This window comes from Ambystoma mexicanum, chromosome 10, assembly GCF_040938575.1.
Source record: "Ambystoma mexicanum isolate Mex_15411 chromosome 10, UKY_AmexF1_1, whole genome shotgun sequence".
NCBI lineage: Eukaryota > Metazoa > Chordata > Amphibia > Caudata > Ambystomatidae > Ambystoma > Ambystoma mexicanum.
In genome coordinates, this window is record NC_090932.1 from 10,522,780 (window position 1) to 10,534,815 (window position 12,036).

The 12,036-nt window shown below is 48.9% G+C and overlaps 1 protein-coding gene across 1 annotated transcript in view; it reads left to right on the forward strand.

Moving 5' to 3' along the window:
* The window catches only part of LOC138491098 (probable cation-transporting ATPase 13A4), a 1,104,196-nt gene that overhangs the window by 644,938 nt on the left and 447,222 nt on the right, over nucleotides 1-12,036 (forward strand). The window contains exon 13 of the mRNA XM_069617413.1: nucleotides 4,561-4,622. Coding sequence (XP_069473514.1) covers nucleotides 4,561-4,622 — 62 coding nt within the window. The remainder of the gene's footprint in view (nucleotides 1-4,560; nucleotides 4,623-12,036) is intronic.

Sequence of the window (12,036 nt, forward strand, 5' to 3'; positions counted from 1 at the left end):
GATGAGCATGATATGGAGTCTGACCCTCCTAACCATGTCGTGAGAGTCAGCGCTTCTGGCATACCTGCAGAATACAGGGATTACCTGGATGTTTTTGACAAAAGAAAGGCTGAAGATCTCCCACCACACAGACCTCATGACTGCCCTATCGACCTCGTCCCTGACGCCGTAATCCCTTGTGGTCGGATATATTCCTTGTCTCCCACGGAAGATCAGGCCCTCAAGGACTACCTTCAGACCGCCTTAAGAATAAGCCACATTCGCCCATCACAGTCCCCTGCTGCCAGTCCCATCTTTTTCATCCCCAAAAGGGAAGGAGACTTAAGTCCCTGTGTAGACTACCGCCGTCTCAACCAAATCACCATAAAGAACCGATACCCGATTCCCTTAATAAATCCCCTTCTAGACAATCTTACTCATGCCGTACTTTTTACTAAACTTGACCTCAGGGGGGCCTACAATCTTATTCGAATAAGACAAGGGGATGAGTGGAAGACCGCCTTCTGTACCCGACATGGACTTTTTGAATATACCGTCATGCCCTTCGGACTCTGCAATGCCCCTGCGACATTTCAGAGATTCATGAATGACATCTTCCATGATATCCTAGATATATTCGTCATAGTCTATCTAGACGATATTCAGATATATTCCCCTTCATTCTTGTCACACGTAACCCATGTTAAAGAGGTGCTCCACAGGCTTAGGACCAACGCCCTGTTTGCCAAGCCTGAGAAATGCCTCTTTCATGTTACAGAGGTGGATTTCTTGGGGTTTCACATCACTCCTAAAGGTCTGTCCATGAATTGCAGCCAAGGTTGATGTTGTTCTGAACTATCCAGTACCCCCGACAGTTAAGGCTTTGCAATCATTTCTCGGGTTTGCAAATTTCTATAGAAGGTTTATTGCAGGGTTTTCCTCTATAGCTGCACCGCTTACTCGCCTGACCAGCCCCCGAGAACCATATGTTTGGACGAAAGCACAGGATCTGGCTTTCGAGACATTAAAGGCGGCCTTCACTTCCGCTCCTATTCTGCAACACCCAAACCCTGATTTGCCTTTTATAGTGGAAGCAGATGCCTCATCATTTGCATTACGGGCAGTATTATCGCAACATTGTCCTGCCTCAGGGATGCTACACCCGAACGCCTATCATTCCCGCAAGTTCACCGCTGCAGAACAACACTATACTGTATCCGAAAAGGAGATGCTCGCTGTTAAGGATGCATTTCAGTTTTGGAGACACCACTTGTTGGGAGCAAAGAATCAAATCGTCATTTATTCTGACCACCGTAACCTACAAGACCTGGCGAACCTGAAATGTGAAACAGTCGACAAGTCCGTTGGCACCTGTTCTTCTCCACCTATGACTTTGCAATACGACATCGTCCTGGCACCGGTCATGGCAAAGCAGATGCTCTTTCACGTTTACAGGGAGGAGAATCCCTTCCTGTGTTCCCTGAACACCTCCTGGGCAAAAATCATGTTATTTGTCTATGCACTCCTTCAACCGGCCTGGTCAGTTCTGTCTGCAGTTGGGCTTCTACACATTCCAATGACATTAGCGAATGGGATTTAGTGTATCACGAGGGATTACCCTTTATGCAGGGCCTACTGTTCCTCCCCACCACGGACACGCGCATTCAGGCTCTTGAGTGGTCTCATGACGCTTCAGTTAACGGGTATCCGGGGCAACAAAAAACCCTGGCATTATTAAAGAGATGGTGTTGGTGGCCGTCCATGCGCAGAGATGTAACTAACTATATTTCAAACTGCCCAATCTGTGCTCAATGTAAAAATACTAAAGGGCGTCCGTTGGGTCTGCTTCAACCGCTACCCATTCCCCCACCATCCCTGGCACACGGTAACGATGGACTTTATAACCGATTTGCCGAAGGTCCAGGGTTATGATACCATATGGGTCGTGGTGGACATATTCACCAAGATGGTACGCTTCGTCCCATGCATCGGCATTCCCTCAGCACCGACACTAGCCAGATTGTTTTTCCAGTCTGTATTCTGTCTTTTCAGGTTACCTTCGGTGGTTATATCCGATAGGGGTTCCCAGTTCACCTCTAGATTTTGGCGCTCCCTCACTCGTCTCCTGGGCATAGATGCTCATTTCTCGTCATCATATCACCCCGAGACTGATGGCCAGACCGAACGTGTCAACTAGACACTAGAACAGTATCTTCGCTGTCTCTCTCTTCAACACCAATATACCTGGTTCCAAGTACTGCACCTTGCAGAATTCGCATATAACAACGTACCTCATTCTGCCACCAGGTTCTCTCCGTTTTATTCCATGTATGGACAACATCCCAGAATCTTTCCCATCCCTGACTTCTCCACTGCATTAACTCCTGCAGCAGCCGGCTGCATTAGGGATCTGAAGGGCATACATGCTCAGACCCTGGTGCATTTGAAGGAAGCCCATACCGCCATGTGCCGTGCGGCCAATAGACATCGTGCCCCGGCCCTTTGCTACTCGGTTGGGGATAAGGTCTGGTTATCCACTCGCCACCTACGGATACCAGGTTGCCGTAAGCTCCTTCCCCGTTTTGTTGGCCCGTACCGAATTTCGAGGGTCATTAACCAAATGGCCTTCCGTCTAACCATACCCTCCTCATGGCGCATACACCCAGTGTTCCATACTTCCCTGTTAAAACCTTGTCGGCCCCTCACGAGGCCACTGCTGCCGCCGGCTCCTCTTGTGCAAGGGTCCTCAGATGAGTATGAGGTGAGGGACATATTGGGATCGCGTCTTCGTAATGTGGTCTTGTATTACCTGATCGATTGGGCCGGCTTCAGCCCGGAAGAGAGGTCATGGGAGCCTACATCTAATGTTCACGCCCCCCTTTTAGTGTCACGATTCCATCGGGAGCATCCGTCCTGCCCACGTGGACGTGGGCCCTTGGGTGGGGGTTCTGTCACAAGTCGCACAACACCACCCACCTCCAAGCGCATAACACCGCCTGCCTCCCAGCGACACCCTACCTGCGGCGGTGGTCCTTCCCGGGCGCACCCCTTCAGAAGCCGTAGCACCGGGGTCCCTGCATGGGGGAGGCGGCGCGCAGCGTCATGGACACTGTGGCTGCGACGGCGCTGGGGGGGATCGGTCTTCACCACCCCGGCTTCCTGGTCACGTGGGCATCGCTCACGTGATGCTGAAGGGGCGGCCCGCCCAGCCAATCCTGTTGCCGCTTCCCGGTTGCAAGGGTCACGTGATACGCGACGCCACTCACGTGACCCAATGAGGAAGCAATCACGTGACCCAAGCATCGGCTCAAAGGCACACTGAAGCCGAGCTTCCGCGCTTCTCAGCTGTTTTCAGCATTTTGAGTGGCGTTGTGTTTTTCCTGGATCTTGACCTTCCGGCTTTTTGGACACTGGTTTCTGGTGATTGTGGACTGTCTTGCCTGCTCCTTGGATTTGGTTGCCCGGACTTTGCCTTGTGGATTTTGGACTTTCTGGCTTGCACCATTGGACCTGCTTCCTACGGATTTCGGACTTGGCTTCTGGAACTTTAGAATTTTGTCTTCCTCGGATCTTGGACACTTCTTGCTTTGGACATTTTGGAGCTGCTTCTGGAACTCCCCTTTGGCTCGAGGTTGTTTTGGACTTCAGCTAAGCACCACGTCAAGCCCCAAGTAAAGGGGGTCTGGCCCCAGCGCCCCCGGATACCTCCCCATCCTGGTTCCTCTCCCATGGTAGGTAGGTCCCACTCCATTTTCTTGATTATTGGTCATCCCCAGGTTATTGCTTTATACTCACACTTACCTGCTCTTCCCTTACAGCACTTGGTACCCGTGTTCCTGACCCTTTGCACCTGTGGCCTCAATAACTGGTGAAGGAGTATATTATTCTTTCCTTCGCTGTTGCTTGGGGACGGAGGTACCCAAAGACATCGCAGAGGTTTCGTTGTGACACTTTCTCTCCCTGCTCTCTGGGGCTTTCTCTCCCTGCTACGGGGCTTTCTCTCCCTCCTCTGTGGGGCTTTCTCTCCCTGCTCTGGAGCTTTCTCTCCCTGCTCTGGGGCTTTCTCTCCCTGCTCTCTGGGGCTTTCTCTCCCTGCTCTCTGGGGCTTTCTCTCCCTGCTCTCTGGGGCTTTCTCTCCCTGCTCCCTGGGGCTTTCTCTCTCTGCTCCTGGGCTTTCTCTCCTTGCTATGGGGCTTTCTCTCCCTTCTCCGGGCTTTCTCTCCCTGCTCTGGAGCTTTATCTCCCTGCTCTCTGGTTTTCTTCTTTCCACTGAGTTATTTACTCTTTCTCTCCCCTCTGGCGCTCTTCTCTATTTGACTTCCCTTTCTGGCTTGCTTTCTGTACTTCTGCACTCTGGGGTTCTTTTATACTTTATTCCTCGCTCTGGCGTGTACTTTTTTTCTCCCCACTCAGGGGCGTTTCTTTGTTTCCCTACCCCCTCTTGGATGGTGTCTGTTCCTCCACCCTCTGGTCTCACTTGAGAGTGTGCTTTCATCAGTCACTGACCTGAAAGATGTCTTGCTGTTTTCCATATCAGCCCTTTAAAGGGGCAAACTCATTCTGATGTCTCTTTGGTTCTAGACCGGGACCCTGACAGAGGATGGGCTGGATTTGTGGGGTATCGTTCCTTCGGGCGGAAACAGGTAAGTCTCTTTCAAAGATTAATCTTTATCTTGTTACATGAAATATATGATAAATACCAAAAGAATCCTGTTACTGGATACACACAGGAAGGCATGGTGCGGATGGTTCGCCTTTCGTAGTCTTGCGGCTTCATAAGTATTGTGGAGGCCTAGAGGACATGGGATCATCCAGGAGTGTGTTCTGTGGCAGGCCTTTCTGGCCCGGGAACATAAGGAGACATTTTAGACTATTTCTGATGGACTTGCTACGTTTTCACCACTACTGTTATTTCTTTATTCATTCATTTTGCAGATTTGTGTAGGGTCTCCATGCTCGCGTACAGCCACCCTTTTGTGTGTTGAACAATATCAATAAATTAACAATTTACGAAAACTGTGACGTGAGAGGCAGGAAATGGTTATTTATCTGGCACTCAGACAATTAGTAAACCCATATTATATGATTAATCGAATCGTACAAGTTTAGTAGATTGTTAGTAAAGCCATATTAGCTGATTAGTCAAATCGTAGACGTTTAGTAGATTGTTAGTAAACCCGATCAAGCCCTGGCCTGGATGACCTCTTTCCTCTCTGATCCACCTTCCCAGGTCCAACTTGGTTCCTTCCTTTCCTCTATCTCACTCACTCTCTACCTGTGGTGTTCCCCAGGGGTCTAACCTCTCTCACTGGCTCTTCAACCAATACCTGGCACCTCTTGCCCACCGCATTGCCGCTCTCTGCTCCAACTTTCAGTGCTATGCGGATGACACTCAACTCGTTTTCAGGCTTCCCTATTCCACCTCTTATCCTCTCATCTCTGACTGTCTGTCTGCTATCCAGGAGTGGTGTACCGCCAATGATCTCTGCCTTAATGCCAGTAAGACTGTAAGACTGGGATTCTCCTCATCAGCACACCTGCACCCTCCTTTCTTGTCACTCACTGGCCAGTCTCCCTTGGCCCTCTTCCTGCTCCCACCCATGAGACTAAGAACCTATGGGCCATCTTCGACCCCACACTCTCCATTTCTCCTCACATCTCTGAAATCTCTAAGAAGTCAAACTACCAACTGCACCTCCTCAGAGGTATTCTTCCTTTCCTCCCCTTCCCCCAGAAGCTCACTGTCTCTAGAGCTCTGGTTCGCACTAGGCTGGACTACTGCAACAGCCTCTTTCTAAATCTGCCTGCTTCTACTCTCCACCCTCTGCAACTCATCCAGAACAGGACTGCAAGACTTTTCCTTGGCCTCAAGCCCTGGGATTGTATCTCTCCAGCCCTGAAATCTTTTCATTGGCTCCCAGTGGCTGCAGGGATTAAATTCAAGACCCTTTGCATTGTCCACAAGGCTTTCTGGGGCCTGGATCCACAATAACTTCACCTCTCCCTCCTTAAATACCTTCCTCACCGAGCTCTTCACTCCGCCATCTCCAATTCCCTCAGGGTCAGTTGCTTCTCCAAGCAATGAGGTGGGGGTAGATCTCTTTAATCGGCTGGGGCCTCCCTCTGGAAAAGCCTCCCTGCCTCTCTGAAACTTGAGAAGAGCCATCTTCGGTTCCGGAAGCACCTCAAGACCTTCCTCTTTGCTTCTGCCTTTGCTCTTCCTCTCCCCTGCTGATCCGTCTGCTTCAGCACTGGGCACCTGCTCCTCCTCTGATTTTCAGGCCCAGGTCCCTGCCCGCCGAGTTGCACCCCTGCACTGCCTCCTGGCAACCCTTGCACGTGGGTCTGTATCTGCAACCCTACAGGCCCCTTCCCTGCACTTATTAGACACCCCTTGTTTGTGCTTTAACCTTGCACTTGCCACCTGCTGGCTGCACTATTTGTTGTTTTTATCACATGTTCAGCACTTTCCACTCCTCCCCTGGCCCTTGCACTTTCCCCCTTCTCTCTCCCATGCACTTGCGCGTTCTCAATGTCACTGGGCCTAGTAAGATACTTGTTTTGTTCTCCCCTGTTCCCCTCCCTTGCCTTATCGCGCTCTAAAACACTTGTGTATAAATAAAATATCATATCATATATCATACCCTACTAGATGAATAGTCGAATCATACACGTTTAGTATATTGTTAGTGAAGCCAAACTAGATGGTTAGTAGATGAATAGCTCATGATCATTAGGCAATCAGTAGCTGATTATTACATTATTAATTAACCCATATAGATTATTAAAATCAAATAGTATATAATTAGTAACCAATGAAGGCATGATTAGTACACACTTAGTAGACGTTTTGTAGATGATTTGTACTCTATACACAATTAGCATAGGAATAGTTTGCAACGGGAATGGTTTATTTGCCCAAGAGAGAGTAGAGCCTAAATAATAAAAGCTGCACAAGCCTCCTGACTGTGAGAAGCTGAGGGTGGTGTCCCGGATTGAGATTTGGGAGCAGGAAGAGGAGGAGGAGGAAAAAGGAGAGCCAGGGTTTGAACCGCCATTGGTCAAGACAGATTCATGAGGGGGCTGAGGCAAGTGAACCACACTACAGAACATGACAGGCGGATGAGAAAGGCTAGACTCAATAGCCTGCTAGGAACCCGGGCTCAAAGGCTGTCGGGATCCAGACTTTAACAGGAGGAGTCCTGGAACTAAGAGCAAGCTGGGGCTCAAGCCCATATACTGGTAGCAACTGCAAACCCACCTGCCCAACTGAAGACCTTTGCAACCTTCTGGGTGGATACAGGGAGGGGGAGAAGGATCCACTTCGAGGCCAAGTGAGGATGCCCCAGATCTTACCCCTGTAAACTAACTCAAGAATATTAGTGCAAGAGGGGAATGATGCAGGGCGTGCCCCATAACAGTGTTCCAGACCATCCCCTTCCAGAAGACGATGCAACGCTTGGACCATCTGACAAGGTCCAGGCTAATGACTAAATCAAAGGCCAATGTGTCTTGGGGCACTTTACAAGAGCCTGGTACTGTGGGTGTCCTGGAGGGGACTATCCTGGGTGCAGTGGCCCCAGGAACCTGTCATTTAGTTTAGGGAATTGACTTTGCTGTCTTGGCACTTTCAGCTCCCTCTGTTGATTTCGTTCAGTTTCCCCCACTTAGTTGCCCTCTCCCTTACATGGGAGGTAATGGTGCCTACCCCTTTTCAAAGACTTTGGTCATCCTTTGGCTCCAAGGATGAATAACCAAAGTGTGGCTTCAGTTTGCACCATCATTTTCAGTGGAAAGTGTCATGGTATAAACTTTACCAATATTTCATGAACATTTTGCCAGACTCCTCCTGTCCCATCTCCACTTGGGCGTAATCTGGGTTCTCTCTCTTTTCCGTATTATTCTCTACCTGTCTTTATCACTTGTCGGACTGTGGGACTGTGAATCCTCCCACCTTTCTTCCCTCATTATACCTTTTTTGGGGAGAGCTGTACAGGGAAAGGACCTTTCTTCTAATTTATGTTCTACCTCCTTGTTTAACCAGTTCTGATACTGACCTTTCTCTCCATAGTGGGGTTTTGCCACTCGTCCCTCGGTGGAGTCGGTTTGGGTTAATCAAAGTCCTTGTGTTGTATCTTTTTCTTACTGTCAATCATCTTAATTTCCACCACCAAGGTTAGATGTACCCCAGTCTGGCATGAGGCACTCCCTTCGTGCATCTTAAACCAAAGCCTGGTGCCTTTTGTTATTTCTTTAATAAGGAATGGATTCACCCTTCAGTTTCCTCTTTGTTTCAGTTGCGAATCTCCCCTAAGTTAATTCTAATCAATGAAGGATGTGAAAGAGTTAAAATGCTTCGGACTCCAGGCACGAAATAATTGATAAAGCACACGCACATTATGCGGAAGAAATCGGTTTAACACATTACCCCTTAACCTAAATACCCTGGATATGTAATCATACTTTCAAGCACAAGAGCTTGCTGATGTTACTTTCTCGCTAATTTATTGGGAATAACACAGATACATTCATGACTTTAAAAAAAAAGCAATGCAAGAATTACAATGTGGACAGTTATTTACAAAAATACATGGGGATAAATACGATGTGCTGAAAATTGCAGTATTTGGTATTCCAGAGGGAACCATTAACCCCCTCCCCCCCTACACCCATATGATACCAAACGGGCACCACCCACCTTGGCAAGCGTGCATTCTTGATGGACTGTACCCTCATTGGCAGCAGATTTTATTAAATGCAACCACTTTAAGGAAACAAATTAATAACGGTCAGGAAACCTGGTCGGACTGGCGCGTAAAATTGTCTCGTGCACCAATGAAAAAGTTGCCCACAGTTTCAAACCTTTGTGACAGACTGTTTAAGTAGTACCCAAGGGCTAAAATGTGATGCAAATTGCGCATTTTAAAGAATATTTTTTTAACAACACTGACCCACATTGGCCAATAGGTGGCCTGCTTTGACCAACACAACTGGCCCACACTAGCATGTTCTGTTTTTGGTTCGGGCATTGCCCTATTGGCCGGTCTGACCCTGTCCGGACACCAGCTTCAGATTTATATACCACTACTTGGCTAATTCAATGGTCGCTGCGTACTAACTTAAAACGTATATCCTGGAAGTTGAACAACGCATGGCCTTGAGGAGTGAGTTTTGGGGCAAGCGTGAATGTCGCCCACTTGTGTAGATTTTCTCCAGATTTCTATGTTCAGTAGTATTATGTTGGGGAGAGCCACATCCGGGTGAGGCCTGCCCGACGAACAAAGAGACACAGAGGCCAGGTCTGGGGCACTGAGCTCACGAATACCTTTTGACACGGGACTGCCCCTTTTATTTACCACACGCTGTGACGTAGTACGTCATGGCTTCATTCAAGGAGCACACACCACACTCCTCCTTTTTCATAATTGAAACAAAACCGAATATATAATGTCCACACAATCCCAGCAGGTGCAAAACAAAAGATTCTTGATCAACAATATAAACTGGTACCTCGCTCGGGTCAGGGGAGACCTACTTGAAAGTCTTTCAGGTAGCTTGGCTGCTGGCGGCGCTCCCGCATGGGATTGTATCTCTTCCCGCTGGGACCTTCTTTGCCCATGGCTGCACCTCCCCCTTGATCCGTCAGGTCGTCTTCATCACTGCTAGACAACAGTTTCCCTGATCTGACCTGTTGCTAACCAGTCCTGGCCATCATGGAGGACTCCCTGACAGCCTCCTGACCTCTCGGCTGGACTCTGGCGATCGTATTAACCTGGAATTCCTCATCACTGTTGCCTGGCCATCAGAAACTATGATCGCTGAGCCTTTTGTGTCTACTACTCTGAACGGAGTAGGCTCATGAGAGACATATTTCTCTTTGGGTGTCTATCCCCTACTTCCAGATGCTGCTCTCTCAGCCTCCACCTGTCGTTCTCTCTCATTTGCTCTTCTCCTTCTTTCAAACACTGCTTTATCATCAATCACCCCTGGGCTGCGAGGTGAATGCTCTGGCAACAGCCCTCTTGGTAAACGCAGGAAGAGTGCTTCTCTTGCGATACCCCAGTTGAGCAGTGGGTGTGGTGCGGTACTCTGACAAGAATTGAGACAGGGCCCTTTGTTCGCACTCCCCTTGTCCGTCCACAATTAGAAACATCATATTGAGAGTGTGCATCAGTCTTTTCGCTTCACAATTTGCTCTGGCCCACACTGGTGTCACCTTCTGGTGTTTCAATCCAGGGGTATGCAGGCACTCAGAGAAAACCCCACTTTGGAAAGGTGGTGCATTGTCCATGCATAGCTCAGCAGGGAGGCCATGGGTGGCCAATATTTTCTCCAATGCAGGCACCACATCCTCCAGTGAAGTGATCTCCACCTCTGGGTATCGCGACCACTGGTCCACTAGAACTAGGAAGTGCATGTTGCAGCATGTGGACCCAAAATCCACGTGTACAACCTCCCACTGCAGGCTACTCTGGCCCATTGATTCAAGGCAGGGTTCTTTCTGGTGGGGCATTGCTGCTTGGCACCACACAGTTGCGGATTCATTCCTCCACTTTTTCTTCGGGGCACAGGAACCACACTTTCAGCCTAAGTCGCTCTTTGGTTTTGACTGCACCCTGATAACCTTTGTGAGCAAACTCCAACACAAGTGGCACCAAGTTGCGGGATGACAATAATTTCGATCCTCTAAGGACCAGCCCATCGTCCATAAATGGGAGTTTTGTCTGTATGCGGCACATCTGTTAAAGCTCCTAACTTGCCTCCCGTCCGCGCCAGTCCAGTTTTTCAAGGAACCTCTTCCATTCTCTGCAGATTCCAGCAGCCTGCAGTATTCGGAAGCATTCATCGCCCACCAAAGCCTCTCTTATGTTGTCAATGGCCATGGAGAAGGGTATCGTGGTCGTCACCAGGATGCAGAACAATTCTTCTGTCTCCCCTTCCTCGTGGCCCAGCTCCTGCTGCTCCCCTTTCACAGGGTGGTGAGATACATAGTCTGCCGCATTGGCGTTCTCCAGGCGGAATACAAGCTGAATGTCATACTCTTGCTGGGCGAGCATCCACTTCTCGATGTGAGCCAGTGGTTTGGAGGATGAGCTGATCATTATCGGGATCAGGGGCTTGTGATCTGTGATGACAGGCACAGACTTTCTGTACATGTAGAGATGGAAGTGCTTGCAGCCCCACAGCACAGCCAGAGCACCCCATTCTATTTGTGAGTATCTCTGTTCTGTCGTAGACAGGGCTCTGCTTGGAAACGCCACTGGGCAATCAGTTCCGCCAATTTCCGGCTGCATCCGTACTGCTCCAAGACCAAAAGGCCTGGCGTCCATGATGATCTATGACCTTTTTCCCAGATTGTAAAAGGCCATGGTATCATCAGCGCTATGTGTGCTCTTAGTGTCCTCGAAAGCACTCTGTTCCAGGGCTGTCCACTTCTATGCGCAGTCTTTCTTGGTGAGGTTTTGGAGGAGCTCAGACCTGGTGGCCAAGTTTCATATGAACCTGCTGCAGTATGTGACCATCCTGAGGAAGCTACGCACCTCGGACACATTCATGGGAGCCCTGCTGTCCTTCACTTTCACAGGATCCAGTGAAATTCCCCCTTCTTGGAACATAAACCTGAAGAACTCAATTCTCTTCTGCAGGAAAGCACACTTGTCCATGTGCAGGGTTAGCCCTACCTGTTGGATACGCTTCAGGATATTTCCCAGTCTATCCAAGTGGTCTTGCTCTGACTTTGCAAACACCTTGATATCGTCACTTATGTAAATGGCACCTTTAAGCTCGGCCAGGGCCCCCGCAGATGGTATTTTGGAAGAAGAACCATAACGTCCCTTTAACAACGTTTTTTGTTAGTGAATTTCATAGGTTTCTAATAGGGCACTTTAAGAATAATGTTGCTGTAGGGTAGTTTTTCCAGTAAAGGCAAAAGGTTTTTAGTAACACATAAAGACTTCACCTGGTTGGCGTATGTGCAATTACACGGCAAGTATGCGTAGGACTCTATTAGTGTCTGCATGTCTGCATGTTCAAATGCACTTTTGAAGTAGTTGTGGA